The following is an 18742-nucleotide window of genomic DNA, read 5'->3' as shown; positions in this document are numbered from 1 at the left end:
AACGGAGCCGAGACGAATGTAAAACACCTGAGAGGCGAGGTTATTTATTCCTCAAACACACTTGGAATAATGAATCGTTTCAAATTAATATCTCCCCTGTTCGGATAATTAATGTGGGACATAATTAACGAGGCCCTCCACTCTGCATTCTCTCCCTTGTAAAGCGAGCCTGACAAATCATTTTGTTTTGTCACTAAGGGTGTCAGAAGCCACAATGCAGCCAGAAGTCTTGAAGTAAGCAAAATAAATGATGAACTGAGAGGCAGTGTTTTCTATCACAATAATGGAGTAGTATATGGCTCTCAGTCAAGCTGAAGTTTATAAAAGCCCTTGGCTGAGTGAGACAAGTCCTCTGGAGTGGCTGCGAGCTGTTCATTACCCGGCAGAACAAGTGTGCCCTCAGACTGAAGAATTGCCTATTTGTGTTTCAACTGCGAGGGTGCTTAATGAAACACCCCCAAAAGGAGCTTTTTTTTTCAGCACGTTGTTAAGATCTCCAGAATTTTATATATTGTTTTGCATCTTATTGTTTAGAAACACAGCCTTTATTTTGGAAGTAAAGCAATCCATTTGAACTCACTGACAGCTGGAATTCCATTCTCATGCTTTAATGAACATTTTGGGATATTGCATACTTACCCTAGTAAAATATGTTTAAAATACATTTATTTCATACTAAATATAATTAAAATCTATTAACATATTTACTCACTTATTGCTTGAGACTTACTAATTAAAAATTATAATTAAGCTTTATCTGAAATACTACTTGTTGTGTATGGATATTTCTTAATATTAAGCATAACATGTGCTTTAATGTCACTATTTATGAGGATTGAATAATCTTTGAATAATATCGGTCTTGAAAAGCAAGATATTTAAAGTAAATCTAAAGTATACTTGCAATAGTCCCACTTTGGCACAATCAAAAATACTTCAGTATATTTAGTTGAACTTAAGCACTTAAATATATATTTTAATTATTTATTACTTATTCTGCACAGTTATATATATATATATATATATATATATATATATATATATACTGTATATAGTATGTGAATACTATATACTTGATGAGACAACATACATAAACTACAATGAAAAAAAAAGTCATGTGACTGTCTCAGGTCATGTGGCTTAATATTTCACCCAGATATTTACGAGAGCGGGGGTGTGCGGAAGATCATATATATACATAATATATATTTTTTTTTAATTTTTTATAAACTGCAACACATGCATGGATGGATCTTTCACAATAAGTTCAATAACATGAATTTAGATAGTGGATGTGAATTTTCTTTCATGCCTAAAAAAAAACAAACTTAATTCTTTAGCTGGTTTCAAGTGACAGCTAGGCCAGTCCAAATCTTTTTTTTTTTTTTTTTTATTAACATTTTAAGTTGATTAAGGGACAATCATTGGAATTTCGTAGAATGGATTTAAACATGATAAAATGTGTTGAATGGATCTGAGAGCAAATCACTTAAACTGCTAGCTGAAAGCATTATTAAATTAGCCAAAGCATTTAATAAACGAACAAGCAAAAGGCAGTACAGTATTGTATGAATAACATGCTTCCAGATTCTGTGTTAATCCGTGACAAAGCAGAATCTAAATGATGTGTTATGATTACAGAACAACCGAATCTGCTTCTGATATTGTGTTCATGAACATGCGAAGTGAACAAATATGATGCAAATTGAAATAAATCAGTGGAGATTTCAGCCGGTCATTTGTCTCAGCTGCGTTTTGAGAGCTATTTACTTGCATTCACCAGCATAGCCGATGCTTCAGACGAAGTCCAGGTGCCTGGGCTGTACCGCATTATCAAACTGGATAGAGAATGACTGTACTGAAACCACGGCTGCCAAAATAAATGAAATGTCATATACGATGTGTAAATCACAAACACTTGAGAATAGTGTATTACATGGACTGTCTGCTGCCATGAATGACATCAACATAGACCAAGCCAATCTCTTTCTAATAACCTTGCTTTATAACACATACCACCCGGTTACAGAGAGGGAAAAACTGTAAAAGCCCTGTCTGGATATCTCTTTTATGGACGGCAGCTTCTTGAGTTCTCCAACAGCGATTGGACGCCAATCTGTATGTCCTTCTCCACAGCGGGAGACGTCAGCCCTGTGCTTTGCAACTTTACACTCGACGGGCAGACCGAAGATGACTTTAGGTTTCTCCGAATATCACTTTACAATAGTAATCCCCCTCCAGCAAGGAAAGCAGTAGAGAAACGAGGAAATCAGCAGTTGGTGCATTTGGCAGGGCTGCGGCCCAACTCCCCCCGGTGTACACTCAGTGTGCACACAGGCCAACTGGTACTTTAAACTAATAGATTCCCTGGCACTTGTGGACAAAGTGGAGCAGAGCTTATGTTTCAGACAGATATGTAATAAAATTATAATCCTCCTCTCGCTCGTATTACAATGGAATTGCATTAGTTAGCGAAGACTGACATATACCGCTGGCTTTCGCTGGCACCGCATGCACATTTCCTGAATAGGTGCACACGGTTTCTCTATCAAATCTCACTCTCTTCATTATGACGGACAAAATTAGAGCGGATTCTGTTCGCGAGGACTCCATTAGAGTTTGAACGCCGGGATGCCGGGGAGGGCACGGAGGAAAAGACGCACTTATGTGTACACGGGAGATCTAGCAAAGGAAATGAGTTTCTGGAAGAGATGGCTGCTCGCTGTCAGCTACACATTTGTACTAACTGACACAAACAAAGCTCTGACTGAGCTCAGACAACTGTGCACCGAGGGCTCGATACCACTGCAAATACACTTTGTTCAAAGCTTGAGTGGAATAAAAGTGTAAGTGACACAATTTAACTAGAAATGAGCTAACGCTAGCCTTTGTTATCCATTCTTAGCAAATGTTTTTCTCTTTTGGAAACCATCTTAATTAATTTAACATTGATTTTACTGACTCAGTAAACGTGTTGGGGAGTAATTAACTAAAATAGCATCCCAAATATCCTAATCAGAATTTTTCGGTAGCATAATAATAGCTTTGCTGCTTTGAAAAGGTGCAGCTTTTTCAGTAGCAGGGACAAAATACTAGATCAATGCATTTTGTCAAAGTGCATTGCAAAATGATTTAATGCTCGAACACACTGTTGAGAAATGTTCTCTCATATACTGATGGGAAGTATGATGCATCTTATTGAAATCACTTCATGTAAACAAACTGGTCAAGAAAAAACGCTTGCATGCTAGCTAAATATACACTGCTCTGATCCCTTGTGAAAAAAAGTTCACTTCAGTACTTTAAAAGGAATATGAAAATAATATACTTCCAAAAAATATACTTTTAAGTGCAAACTGAATGTAATGTTTTCAGACACTAAATTCATTATTTGCAATGAAATGAAAAGATAATAAAGTTTAAACTTTAGAGCAACTTTAAATAGGGCTTAATTACATCTTCATATTTAATTTTATAATTGACTTTGAAATATGGTTAAAGTTTACTGCTGAATGCACTGGCATGCATTTATGGTAAATATACAAATATTAAATGATTAATGTAATTTCTATTTATGTCATGTATTTAAATATATTTATATTTACACATTTATAATGATTATGTTGCACTTTACATTTAAAACATATTAACTTTAAATGTAATATTGAATAACAAACTGACATGAAAAATACAATGAAACTAAACACAAGGTCTTTTATTTCATTATTGTCTGCAAGTACAGTTTCCTAAAGTATACTTTAAAGAGATGAAGAACACTACTAATGCTTATTCAATACAATTAAGCACACTTCTTTTTTTGCAAGAAAGAAAGAAAGAAAGAAAGAAAGAAAGAAAGAAAGAAAGAAAGAAAGAAATGATCTGACGTAATTAAACAAATATGTCGCCACCCTACATAGAGTTAGTGTAGCTAGCTTCTTGTTGATTGGCTGTTGTGCTGCTAACTATTTAAGTGTACCTTACTAAATTACTTTCATTTATGTGCAGCTTGTATTTTGAGAAGCTACAGTTTCAAATCAGCTTACCAACACCGTTCAAGAAGCATAAACTCATCCGTATTATATTACAAAGAAATGCACCTCCCAAACTAAATTGAACACACAAATCATTCCAAACAGAAAACTGAAAAAAGACTTATGTTTATATGTGAGGCCCGTGAGCCCACCCCATTCCCAGAATACAGCAGAAAAAAAAAAAACCCTTGAAATGACAAGTGCTTCCCCATCTAAGATTTCTTGCACTAGGGCACAACGACAACTGTACCCTATCAGTCAATACCTTTTCATCACAGCTTTTACACATTGTGTGCTGGCCGCTCACCCCGCTGAGGCCATATGACGTGCTAATCCACCTTTATAGAGGGGGGTGTACAGCTGGAGACCTTTCACAGTTTCCTTTCTTTCAGGGGTGGGGGCGTGGGGGTTAACTAAATGAGTTTTAGCATCATGTTGGAAATATTGTCTTTCGCTGCAGGCGCAGGCGGAGTGTGACTTCAGAAACGCATAATGAAAATTTTGTGTTTGCTGCCTGTTTAGTCTCAGTCGATTATGCTACGACACAGCAGATCTTCTGGCTTCCACTCCAGACTTTTAGAGACCAAAATATGACGAGGAAGTAGGTTATTAAGGAATGCTGATGAAGTTTGAGTCAAAACAATCTGTTTTATATTAGCTGTATTGTTTTTGAGTTTTCATTTTTAACTTAGCACAGATTACTTAATCAATTGTTATGAATAATCTACTGTCGAATTAAACTATCTATCTATCTATCTATCTATCTATCTATCTATCTATCTATCTATCTATCTATCTATCTATCTATCTATCTATCTATCTATCTATCTATCTATACGTGTGTATAGTGTCACATTATATATTTTACACTATATATTTTAAACAAACAATACATACATATATATAGAGATAGATATATAGATAGAAAGATAGATGTATAACATTTTGATGTTGATAGTACAGTATAACACATATATTAAATGTATAAATAAACATATATATATATTGTTAAATTTCACAATACATTTTCTCAGTTAACTTTGTTAAAAAAAATAAAAAAATAAAAAAAAAATAAAGAAGAAATTAAAAAAAATAAAAAAAAAATATTTCAAATATTTTTATAGAATATTTATTACAATTACTACATGAAATACTTATGATGAATCCAATATGATATAAGACTACTCATACCATAGAATATGTTTTTAGTCAAACCAATCAATTCTAAATGAAGATTTTTACACTGTATGCATAGATATTTCTACATGCTTCTAAATCTAGTCCTGCTACCCAAACCAAAGAGAATTATTTTAAAACAATGAAAAATATTTGCAACCCAGAATATTTACATTTCTGGCCTGCTCTCCAGTACAGCCACCAATACTCCCAGTGCGACAGATCAGTCCAGTTAGTCATTCAGAAATCTTCAATGGAATTAAAAACAATGCCAATGCCAAGCCAGAGTTCAGTGTTCAAGACCCATCTGCACTTCTCGATCTGTTCCTGAGCTAAAACAGCTTTAGAGAAACGAGGCGTTCCAAACCCCAAAACTACACCCACCAATCAAGCTCTAATCGGCATCTCCACAGACGCCGCAGTGAAGACGCTCTTCACCAACTCTGAGAACAATTGCGTGGAGTCGTCAGAACAGCGCAACAGATCGCAGCGGTTCACACGCAGAGTAATCTGACTGCCCTGGGTAATGAATCCCAGGCTGAGGCCTGATGCAATTTGGAGAGGCTGTAATAAACCGCGCTGCGTGTTTAAAGATCTGTCTGCGCAGGACCGGTTTATATTTACTGGCCTTATCTGAGCGGGCGGCCGCGATTGGCTTTAGCTCTTAATTTGCTTTAACCGGGCCGATTTGTGCTTACACTGGCAGAAGGCGGGCTGCCCATCCGTCAGTGTCAGCGCTGCAGAGGCACATTATTTGAAATCATTTTTTTGAGGGCATAGCTTTCAGGGCAAAATGCTTATCGCTCCAAACTAGGGAGAAGTCCTGAGTAATTAGAGTTAATTCACCTTGAGAACCTGATCTTTGCTGTAATCGTGACAACGGCTACACGCCGCCTTAATAAATCCCAGAGCGTTCAGCGCATATCTGCGAGGGATTTCCTCTCTCGTCCTAAATCACCTTTACGGCTATTGTAAAGATTAATGATGCTTTCTCTGTTGAACTTATGTACGTTTAGAAATTAATCTAGCAAATTAGTGCAATTACTCAATTGTCCATAAACGCACTCTACATTAAAAAGCACTTCATATAAAATGCAAATAACCTTTTTGGGTTTTTCTTGTTCTTTACCTTCCCTTTTCTTCTCCCTTGCTTCTAAGAAAGGAAAGCTTCACGTTTTACTGTGCCAACAGTAAAACAGAGCGAGGGGAAACAAGGTTTGGCAGCTATATGGAACAAATTACTGGATTACCTTTAGCAACTGCCAGCAAGTCATTTTAACACATAATAAAGTTTAAAGAAAGGTTTGGTCCGAGTAACCCTTGAGACCAATACCTGTGCTGCTCGACAAATAAACATGGTTATTATCAGAAGCTGCGACCTTCAGGTTTTGACAACATTAATAAAGTATCTTGACTTATTCTGCACTGACATGAAAAACATACCTTTGGGCTTAGTGTTCTCATATTTTGTTTTATAATGATAATAATACTGTATATGTTGTCTGTATTTTATTTTCTCTTTTTCTCTCTATTTTTTTTAATGGTTGAAATACTTTTGGAATAATACAAATGTTAACATTTTTTCAAAGAAACCAAGGCTGCATTTATTTGATTAAATATTATTTAAATTTAAAATAACTTTTCCTACTGAAACATATTTGAAAATGTAATTTATTCCTGTGATGTAAAGCTGAATTTTCTGCATTATTACTTCACTCTTCAGTGTCACATGATCCTTCAGAAATCATTCTGATATGATGTGCTAATCAATCTAATACCCGATGCTCATTTATTATCAATTATTACTGGTGCTCAAATATTAATAATGGTTCTTCTTCTTCTTATAAATGTTGAGGGTTTGTTGCTTAATATTTTTGTGGAAACCGTGTGTTTTTTTTTGCCAAATCAGCATATCAGAATGATTTCAGAAGGACCATGTGACACTGAAGACTGTTGATGTAAAGTAATGATGCTGAAAATTCAGCTTTAACATCATAGGAATAAATTACATTTTACAGTATATTCAATTAGAATTAATTTCTTTTTAGAATGACAATTGAAGAGTTCAGATGCAAAAGCCTCTAAATGCCATCTGAAATTTTCATCTAAAATTAGGATTTTTATCAAGCTCCTATGCTTAGGTTCAGTCATTTTACTTTAATGGCAATGTGCAGGTCCTTTTCCAGGCTATTAAAGTATATACATAAATATAGGAGTCTGAAAAAAATCCTAATTTTTGATGAAAATTTCACATGGCATTTAGAGGCTTTTGCATCTGAACTCTTCAATTATAAATTATTTTAAATTGTAATAATATTTCACAATGTTACTGTTTTTACTGTATTTTTTTTTCTGATTAAATAAATGCAGCCTCGGTGGGTATAAAATACCATTTTACAAAACCCTAAAAAAAAGTCATAATTTAGAATTTACATCAAATTACTATTTAAAAATAAAAATGTAATTCTAACTTCATCAGTTCATTCTAACTTTATCAGTTCACTAATTAATGTTAGTGTATATACACTTATTGTCAAGCCCCTTAATATTTTATTAAATACTAAAAAAAAAAAAAAAAATCACTTTCAAAGCTTAACTGAAAATAATAAATGCCCCAAAAACGGCACACAACATTGTGGCTCCCCAACAACATCCTCAAAGCATGAAATCTCTGTTTTCTTCTTTTCCACTAAAACATATGGATGAGTTCTCCAGCACTCACCCCATGGGATGGGGATGATATCCAGCCCAGCTCCCCTTGGCTTGCTTTGGAGTTCAACAGGTTAACTGTAGAAAAGAGAGAAGGGGAGAGAAACAAATAAGCAGTTAGGCCTTTTTAGACCCATCAACACAGTATTTACTCAGCTGCACTGCTTTATGCCACAATCCAATTAAACAAACAATGGAGTCGACGAACTCATCCTTCAAACACGTATTTCTCAATGAGCTGCATGAGCTTTAACGGCTGGAGAGAAGTTACTCTTGTTCCCCCGTGCATGATGGGATCCATAACGTCTGACCCAGCGCTGAGTATTATTTCACTGATAGGCATCTTTAAAAAGGCAAACAAATCACAAATGCTTTCTTTTATCTGACAAGCACCATCTGAAAGGATTCTCCATATCAAAGCGATGTGTTGATAAAAGATTGTAGCTAGAACAAGATTGTTTTTTTTAAGTATTTCACCTTAAGGTGATGTTATTACTATGTAATTACAAGAAATACATGACTAAGTTAGTAATTATTTAACCATTTACTGTTATATAAACACACATGTAATGTGTAACTATGTCACCTCTAAACAAAGCAAAATGCTACATTTGCACACTAATATAATAACTTTATTCATATAACAACTTTTATTAATAATAATTACGCTTATTTCCTTTTTTCACAGTTTTCCACAATATATTTCATATTTACAATATGTTTCGCAATTAACTTTGCTTTAAAAATATGCTGTCATTTTTATTTCACTTCCTCACTTTCTAAATATTATTATAAAATATGTGTATAAAAACGGCTTTATGATATACGTCTGATAAATTCAGTTAATGCGATATATGACTACTCATAACATATTACTTTAGTAAAAACCGAAAAAACCTAAATAAATACAATTAGTTATCATTTTTTTTTATTTATTTGAAAACATAAAATATCATTTATTCACCACATTTAAAAAAAAAAATATATATATATATATATATTTAGTTTTTATAAATATGAATTGAAAACAAATACATTCATAGCACAAATTCTTTATTTTTTTGTAATTTACGCAATATAAATATTTGAAAATTCTCAGATGTTATTGTTTTATTTAACTCGTACACTGTTTAATCTGTATCTGCCTTTGTATTCAATATTTATTTCTGTTTGTGCAGAAATTTTCATTTTTAATAAACAATATCAAATCCTCGTCCAATCTAATCAACTACAATGAAGTAAACAACAATAAAACAACGGAAAATGAAAACTTAAACAGCGGGAGAGGACAGCAAGGAGAAATGAGTGCATTATTAAAGATGGCTGGCTGCATGGGGGAAGGTCGTGACAAGCTCTTGACATCTCAGTGTCTCCTGCTCTCATAACAACGCCTCCTGTTTGATTGAGCAAGGCTTCTACAGGCACAAAGAGAGAGAACAAAAGCCTCCGTCGGCGTACAGTAAACGCATAATCCCAGCTGACATGTGGGCCACTCAGCAAGGCGTCTATGGCCCCTGCTAATAGCTGTGTCGCTCTTTCTCTCTACAGCGACGGCCAGAAAACATCCAGCCAAACCACAAATGGACATATGGGACACGGATGACATAAACCTTTCTTTTCTAAAAGAGCCTAGAAACATATACTTTATTGCCAGTATTTATTTTCCTATCACAAAGCGTGACATGATGTTCGAGTCGGGGCCAATACACCTTCTAAACGTAAGAAATGTGTTCCTAGTACCAGTCAGAAATTTGGACACGCTTGCTCATTCTTCAGCATTTATTATTATGGATGCATTTTTTCAGAAGTCATCAGAATGTTAAAATATATGTATATATTTTTTAATTATGGAAATACTGCTACTACTGCTAAACACTGGGCAAATCTAACATTTTAATGACCAAAAAAACTGAAGTTCACATTTATGCTGAACACTTTTCATTGTTTAACTTTCATTTATTTACTTTATTAATAATAATGTTATTATTATTATTATAAATCATTATTACTGAACTATTTATTAAATTAAAATAAATTAAATATAATTAAATTAAATTAAACACATTTCAAATTTAATTTAATTTAATTTAATTTAATTTAATTTAATTTAATTTAATTTAATTTAATTTAATTTAGAGACCAAAATATGACAAGTAAGCAGATTGAAATATTGATAGGAACAATCAAGCCAAAATAACCTGTTTAATATTAGTATTTTATTTTCAATCTATAATTTTGTATTACTTATTTTTTTACTTGCTTAGTTGTTATGAATAGTCTACTGTTTTTCATTCATCAAATTACAAATAAAAAGAAAAAAACAATTTTGATTGATGATTTTTTTATAGCATCTGCTTGACTGAATTTAAAAAAAATTGTATTTGAATTTTTTACTGTATATTATACAATAGAACAATTTTAAATTAATTGAAATGAAATTTTAGTTTTGTAAACAAATTCATAAATGCAAAATTTTTATTTGCTTGTATAATTTTAAGAATTTATTTTTATTTGATTTTTATTTTGTTTGTTTTTTTGCTTTTCAGTAGATGAGAATATTTTTAAGATCCCGATGAGTATAAATTCAGTCAGGTGCATCCATCATTTTGACTTCTAGTCTATATATCTAGTCTGTTACCGACCCCATTATCAAATTCCAGCAGAAAATGGCAGCACACCTGAGCGCTAGCCAAACAGCTGGCTGTTCTCATGCTGTAGACGATCCCTATTAACTATAATAAAGCTATCTGCTTATGTCAGATAATGGCAGCTCTCATCCAGCTCCGTTGGTTCCAATTTAAATTTCTCAATGAGCCGAGCCCGCATTTCAAATTGAGCCGACCAGGGAAATTTGAGACCATAAAATTAGAAAGCTACATGGGTGAGGCGAATTCTGCAGATGTAAGAGAAGGAAGTCACAGCCAGCGTCATTCCCACCCTCTCCACCAAACATTTAGCATCAAGCTCAAAACAGAGGGCTGATTATGAACAGCTGAGCTAACCGCTATCTCATCCAACCAGCTAAAACAGACAATAATCTCTGTCTCTCTAATGTATCATCCCTGAACTGTAGCTGTTGTTATCCTTTATCTTTAGCTATCAACCTAGAAATAAAATATACACTCAAATTCAAATCTATTATAGTTTCACTTTTATACTGTATTAAGAGTCATTGACATTAAATACTATAAGGATAGATATGCAATCAATTCAAATGTATTATAATTTCACTTTTATATTGTATTATGAGTAATTTAAATTAAATAATGTAAGTGTGTTTGTGTGTGTGTATAATACAATATAAAAGTGAAATGATGGCTTTTAATTTAATTTATATGTCAAAGACATCATAATTTCACATTCATATCATACTGTGGGTATTTGACATTAAATACTATCGGTGAGTTGAAATATCCTGTTGTGAAAATTAATTTTTAGCAAAATTTTAATATACAAATAAATAAATAAAATAGCAGCTTTTATTACACTATATTCACAGACTATACTGAATTTCACTGAATAATAATTTTGAAAATTAATTAACCACAATGTATGAACAAATTAAATTAAATTAAATTAAATTAAATTAAATTAAATTAAATTAAATTAAATTAAATTAAATTAAATTAAAATTCTTACTTTTTTTTTTTTAATTCTCTTAAAAGAAACGTAGATGCTAAGTGGCAACAACCCAGATGCTGAATAAGTATAATCACTCCAACAACTTGTTTGTGAAGAAATGTAGTGTGTTACAAATTGCCCTTTTACAACTTCCTTGTCACATAATTCTTAAGATCTCACTGTGTTCGAGGCGAATAGCATTCAGCACTCGCAGAAAATAGCCACTAACACGACACATATCTGCGATCGCGGCTGACGATTATGATCTGGATGAGATTTGCATGGGTTTAAGAGACCATATGGCCCATAAATGACACAGTGCCTTCTCTCGTCACCGTCCTCTTCACCTCTCAGGTAGTTAATTAAATCTGTTATTGAATTAAGATGAGAGTCAGATGTCTGAACACCTCAGAACCACCGGGTCCTCAGAGAGCATGAGGAGCTGATGCCTGGCTTTATTAAAATCTGACTGTGGGTGTATAAGACACACAGCGGATTATTTTCAAAGGGTTTTCCAGAGAGAACAAGAGGCCGCGCGATATGTGTGTCCAAAATATCCACTGCTGCTCCAATTTACCCTTTTCTCACCCGCACTAGATCCTCCCCTGCAGCTGGTCGATCTTCACCAAGGGTCGCCACGAAGCCCAAAACCAAGAGGTCAGTGCTTGTACGTTTCATGATTTATGGCTTCCTTACAAGTCAAACCACATTTTGGGTTTTCGATTCAAGAGCTGTCAGGATTTTGGCGCTCTGTGTTTACTAATTCCCCAACTCAACTATCCGAAAAACCAAAAATAAACAAGTTCAACTGGAAACACAATAGCAAATTGCAGGTCCTGCAGCTTGATCGAAGCGTCTGCCCATAGTGGCACGATGGCAATGAAGTATTAACCTCTGCGCCATGAATAATTCAGTCGGGTCTCAGGGTGTCTGCCTCAGCCCCTCCGAATGCTTACAGCTTTTCTGTCTGCCATCTCCATCCAGAATCCACCCATCAGCACAACCCCACGTGTTACAGTTACAGTGATGATACGGTATGCATTGGATGCGATTGTAAGTGTAAGCTAATTTCCAAACATCTAGAAAACATCAGCCGTCCCGTCTGGAAACTAGTGCACCGTGACATCACACCGCACCATGTCGTAGTCGGAGCGAGAGGAGCGCCGTGGCTTGCGTGCTGCGCCATCTTGGCCACAAGTTAGAAAATGGAAACCTTAGGATTGTAGCTGTGTTGTGTGATTCGTTTACGTCTGTATTTATGTTTTTGGCAGATGCTCTATTCTGGAGCTGATGGGGCTTGGGGAAGATTTCCGGAGATATTTCGGTGTTGTTTTAGTTGAAATCGGTGTGTAAGGATGTGGTCAACTGTTCGCTGTAATCCCACATGCTCGGAAAACTGTCTGTCGTGAGTAGCCTATACGGATGACAGGATAGGCGATATGCATTACACTACACTGCTCCCAAAAATGTACCCACCACAAACGTGACTCACATAGGCCAGGCTAAATGGCAGAGAAATTAATTTGCTTCTTTAAACAGAAGTATGTTTCACTAGGCAGTGTGCCCAGATCCAAAAAAAAGAAGATATCAATTCCCCCTTTTTTTTTTTTTTTTTGCCATGTGTTGTTTATTAAAAAAAAATTAAATAATGGCATTAAACCCGCTGCTACTGATTAAGAAAATTGCCACTGTTTATTAAATAAACTTTAATCCAGTGAGGTTTAATTTATATATTTTAAGTATATATAAAAAAAACATATTTACAATAAGCAGTCTCAGCAGAAGATATTTTGTATCTCAAAACTGTAAAAAAAATAAAAAAAAAATAATAATAATAATAAATTAATTAATTAATTAATTTCCCAAGAGAGAAAATAAAAAGATAAACAAGATTTTGTTGTGAGAAAAAAAGAAAGAAAAAAGTGAGATTTCATGCTGTGTGCATCTACAGGACAGTGTAAGTTACTTTGTTTTCAAACACAGACTCTAGGAAAAATGCAGTAAAAATAGTCAACAATATTTTTTGACTATTAATATGCTGCTTGGATATTCAGAAAGTACATACCTAAATTATAGAGGTCAACTGGTCAGTCAAGCAATATTTATTTATTTATTTAGTAGTAGTAATAACAGTAGCCTAATAGTAGAACAAGGTGCCTTTTCCTTCTTCCTTTTTTATTTTGTTATTTATCTATTTATTTATTTATTTATTAGATGTTGTTGGCTATAGTTAATTAGCCTAGAGTTGTCGGTAGGCTACTTAAATTGTTCCACAACTTTTTAATCGTTAAAAAAATTAAATAAAATAATAAAATTAAAATAATTATAAAACCGATCTGTAGTTTTTTTAAATTACACTGACAATGGTAATGTGTTTCGGGCTTACATGTATTGTATCCTCTATCTTTACACACACGTATGCTGATAACACACACGGTGACCGACACGAATACGGTCTCAATGAGCTGCGCTCCACAAGGATTTGGTTATTAAAGTTCATTACAAGCATAACGACTTTACTTTAAAGTTTTGATTATTATTATCCCTATTTTACGACCTGATGTTAAGGGTTAAAGTGCACGGCCCGTGTAGTAAATCGGCCCGTTTCAGCCCGAGCAGAAGATCACTGATGTCAGGTCAAGAATCAGGGCCATGATTTGTTAACCAAGGAAAGTTACGTGATGAAATCTTATTAATATGAAATAAATAAATACCAAAATTAAGATGAACACGTTTCAAAGTTTATTTCCTGAAGAAGGAGGGAAATAGGCTTCTGAGTCTCGCTTCGCATAGACAAGGCTATAACTTTTAAGACGCGTATTGACTCCGAAAGGATTTATGAGTCTCATAAGATTTTTTTTTTTTTCTGAATTAATGCTCATTGTGTAAATTATTATTCTAAGAAAGAGTGTCAATGTGAACAAGAAATGTATAGTTCAACTACTACTTGTTTAAATTATCAAATCATAATTGAATCGAGGCATGAGTCAATATAGGAAATTTCGGGAGGTGAGCCGCAATTACCTAGAGGTCATCAAGCTGGTCTCTGACGCTTAACTCGTCCAATATTAGTTAATAAGAACAATGATAAAATAAAACTACTATTTTTATGCATTCGGATCATGTGAGGATATAATAAACACCACATCTGAGCTGATGAGGCGACTTCAAGCTGTAAAACAGCTCTGCTCCAAATCATATCAATAGCTGCGGCTCTATACTGACACTCTCTGGTGAAAAACACGTCCCATTACATACTTTTTCAGCAAAACAGGCCTAATTCACAGCCCATAAATCACAATCAGAGGGAAAAGCCGCTCTGTTCCTCAGGACAGACAGCTAAAGCGTCGTGAAACATCAGAAAGCTCGCCCATCCTTGTGCTGACAGCATAAAAACACATCTTTCCACAAAGATCCACACTCTGATACAAAAACATCAATTCTAAACCCAATAATAGCAAACTGACCGGTTTCATTTCGAACATAAATACACACCACTAAACGAATATGTTCATCTTTTGTATCGGTTCATAACAGAATGAGATTAACGAATGTCTCTCTCTCTCTCTCTCTCTCTCTCTCTCTCTCTCTCTCTCTCTCTCTCTCTCTCTCTCTCTAATTAGGCCAAATAAAGTCAAGAGCAACTGAAGTTTTGGAAATGCTAATAAACAGCGCTATATATCGAATATGTGACAAACTTCTACAGATTAGTTATAGACAAAAGTCTCACTTCTCTTTCATCCCCCGAGCGACTGTAGAAAAATAATCGAGCCTTTAGCTCTGAACGGGTCAAACTATGCTAATCACTGTGAACAAAACGGTTAGAGATATACATAAGATGCATAAAAATAGGGTGTACACACAAATAAAGCGAAAATAAAAAGAACTGAAACACACCCCTTATTTAGGCCTACATCTACATCTCGACCCCGTCGCTTCTTTAAGTGCTTCACAAAGGACGTTTAGATGTAAAATACACAGACAGTGTCCTAGAAATAACAACTGTTTTGTAAAATAATAATAATAAAATAAATGTAACAAAAAATAATAAAAAATATAGAGAGTGCATCTATAGCTAACTCTGCTGGCTTCAAAGGTTGGTTTTAAGTTATTGACTTTAAAAACGATTGATAGGCTAGGCTACTGTCACTTGCCCACTTTATTTGAAATTTCATCAGTTTGTAGGCCTTTACTGTACAGATTATCCAATAGGCTAGCTCATATGGGATTGAAAATGTACAATAGCTAATATGTCAACAAGTGCAAATGTAATGATTTATTTTAATTTATTGACTAATCGTCTGATTAGAATAAGGGTATACCACTGAGATAACTGGAACAACGTCGGCATCAATCAACTCGAATGCAACCTATTAGTTTTGAGTAATATTCATAAAATCAACCGCATCTTATAACAGTCAATATAAAGACTTCTATGTTTTACCTTAATATCAACGTGCGCTTTAAGTTAAAATAAATAAATAAACACAAATATTTGAATAGGCTATGTGACAGACAGCCGATTGTAGCCGAAATAAATGTTAACCCAAAATACGCATCTGAAGCAAAGTATATCCAATAAGTTGAAGTTTTTCACGTATTACAACAAAAGCGCAGTGCAACTCAATAAACTCGGCGCACAAACTTACAGCGCATGCAAATATGCCTCATAACTAGACTCCATACAGGATAGTCACACAATAATTATAGCAATTTCTTAATTATAAAGAAAATTAAAAATAAACAAATCAAATGCACAAAGACCCATATAGCCTATTTTAAGATTATGCGGTATGCCCAGTTGATTGTCGGACTGGATTTGACGCTCAGTCGTTGCGCGCTCGTGCTCTCCCAACCGATCGATCGTTTAAAACATGCTTTTGTGACGCAGCTCAAGTGACATTAACAAACAATAATAAACAACTCTAAAAGTTGAATTTGCAGCGACATCTTTTACGAAATTTCTCGCGCAGGCAATTCAATGCGTCTCACGCAGAACTGCGATAGAATTGATTCGGAGTAGCAGCTCTGATATAAAGTGAACGAGCGAGCGTTTAACCTTAAACTGCAAAGCAGGTAACTATTCACTTCGATGTCATTTCCCTTGTCAGATCTGGTCCAGCGCAAGTCGACTGGCAGCGCTGGAGAGACAGAAGAAGCAGAGATGCGGCAGAATATGTCTCGCGCTCCAGACGTTATCTTACCTTCATTGGACGGATGAATAATGAATTCTGCGCTGGAAATATACGTGAAGAGAAAAAGGAAAAGTATTAAGGTTTTGGAATCCATGATAGCAGTTGAGGGGGCAAAACAAGGTACATAACTCCATGAAGCATGCCACTCATGTGAGGGCTTCTGTTCCGACACAAGTTACCATTCTCGGCTCTGAGGCTGATGTCAAGTTTGACACCGGAGACGAGGAGGAGTCTCTCTCTCTCTCTCTCTCTCTCTCTCTCTCTCTCTCTCTCTCTCTTTCCTCAGTTCTCACCGAGAGCTTCCCTTTTTCGCTGGGTCCTACACACCAGACAGCGCCGTTTATTAGACCAGCAGGTTCAACAGAGGTCATGTCATCTCTCGGAAATTGAAGGAAAGACAGAAACACACGAGGCAGCTCATCAAATTCCAGTTACTATATGTCACATAGCGGAATTTATGCACTTCCTTTGGCTAAAAAACAGCACTAAGCTCTACACATTTGTCACATCAAGAAAGCCTGAGCTGCGGCTGGAAGAATAAACACATGGTTTTGTTTGGGCAAATAAATGTTATGGTTAAACTTACACTGTCCAGCATATAAGAACTAAATTACACTAATAGCATCCAGTATACTGATTTTGGTGAGCTAATTGCAAACACACTTTGTGTTATGCATTAAATGCACACTAAAATGCAAGTTTAATTGCTGCATATTTTACATTTTTAGTCACAAATATTAAAAGTATTATACAAAAAAATAAATAAATAAATTCTAAAGCACAATATTTTACATTTAGGTTTGAGCAGCTATAAGATAAATGGATGGGCACAAATATGCTTTTATACCACAACGATGAAACTATTCATCACATTTGTAATATTTATGTAGCTTGACAATGATGTGAAATATTAGCAATGTTCACTCTGTTATTTGTTGAATTACTGGAATCGTATTCACAAAACTGCACTGTCATCAGAACGAGCAAGTAGCTCTCAGACATTGACTGCATTAATGTTCAGTTTTCTGTATGTAGGCTGCATGCTGTCACATCAGGTCTTTTAAAAGCACGCAGTCTGAGCAGCTGTTGGGCGGAGAGCCGGCCTGTAGGGGCTGATCGAGCCTGGGACAGACAACATTCAGAGACCCACTGGAACTACTTTCAAGAGACACTTAGAACGGAAGTAAACATCACTTAAGATTCAATAAAAAACACTCACAGGAGAAGAATAAAGTGGATTGGGGGGGATTTCTCATTTATTGAACCTGTAAAATGGAGGCATAACTATTCCAATATGTTTATAACATTAGAGCTCAATACATTTCATTAAAAAAGAAAAAGGCTATATTTAAAACACTTTGCAACTAGAAAAAAAAGCATTTATTGTCACTTTTTATTAATTCTATATTTTTTATTTAACAATAAGTCATTTAAAGAAAATGTTAAGTTCATTATTCCTCAGTAAATAATGGTAACAATTAAATAGTGAAAAAATTATGTTTATTTTCATGAAATGCCTCAAAAATAAAAATACAATAAATTATTATTTAAATCACAACAGCTCTACAGTTGATAGTTCTTGCTACTAAAAAAAGCAATAGTCAGCATTTTATAACAACAACAACAACAACAACAACAAACTTATATGCCATTGCACATCATTAAGCATGCTTATGAATATTAGACATAAAATAATTAGAGCCTCTCTATGTCAATGTAGCACATTTCAGCTGTTAAATATACTGCTTTTGTTTGTAACAATTTAATCTTTCCAAAGACAGACAGAGTCTAAAAGTATTTACTTTAACATCACGATCAATAAATGCTTGATAACTGATTGAACGTTTTACAAGCATACATTTATATTAAATGTTTTTTTTTTTTTCACATCTGAAACAGCCGCAGAATATCTGATCCCTGCCTGCTCTTACTTGTGGTGAAAACTGATTGTATTACATTTATTTTTCAGAGCAATTTAATACTTTAAAAGGAATAAAATCAGATTAGAGA

At 34.5% G+C, this 18742-nt stretch overlaps 1 protein-coding gene across 3 annotated transcripts in view; it reads right to left on the bottom strand.

Moving 5' to 3' along the window:
* epha3 (eph receptor A3) overlaps positions 1-16931 on the bottom strand; it is a 114783-nt gene extending 97852 nt beyond the window's left edge. For all 3 annotated transcript variants that reach the window (XM_052565843.1, XM_052565844.1, XM_052565845.1), the window contains exons 1-2: positions 16742-16931; positions 7930-7994 (exon numbers count right to left, since the gene is read on the bottom strand). In XM_052565843.1, coding sequence (XP_052421803.1) covers positions 7930-7994; positions 16742-16826 — 150 coding nt within the window. In that variant the 5' untranslated portion in view covers positions 16827-16931. The remainder of the gene's footprint in view (positions 1-7929; positions 7995-16741) is intronic.
* Between the last annotated feature and the right edge of the window lie 1811 nt (positions 16932-18742).

Source organism: Carassius gibelio, chromosome B9 (assembly GCF_023724105.1).
Source record: "Carassius gibelio isolate Cgi1373 ecotype wild population from Czech Republic chromosome B9, carGib1.2-hapl.c, whole genome shotgun sequence".
NCBI lineage: Eukaryota > Metazoa > Chordata > Actinopteri > Cypriniformes > Cyprinidae > Carassius > Carassius gibelio.
Note: the sequence above shows the minus strand (reverse complement) of the source record. Positions and strands in the feature narration are given on the sequence as shown.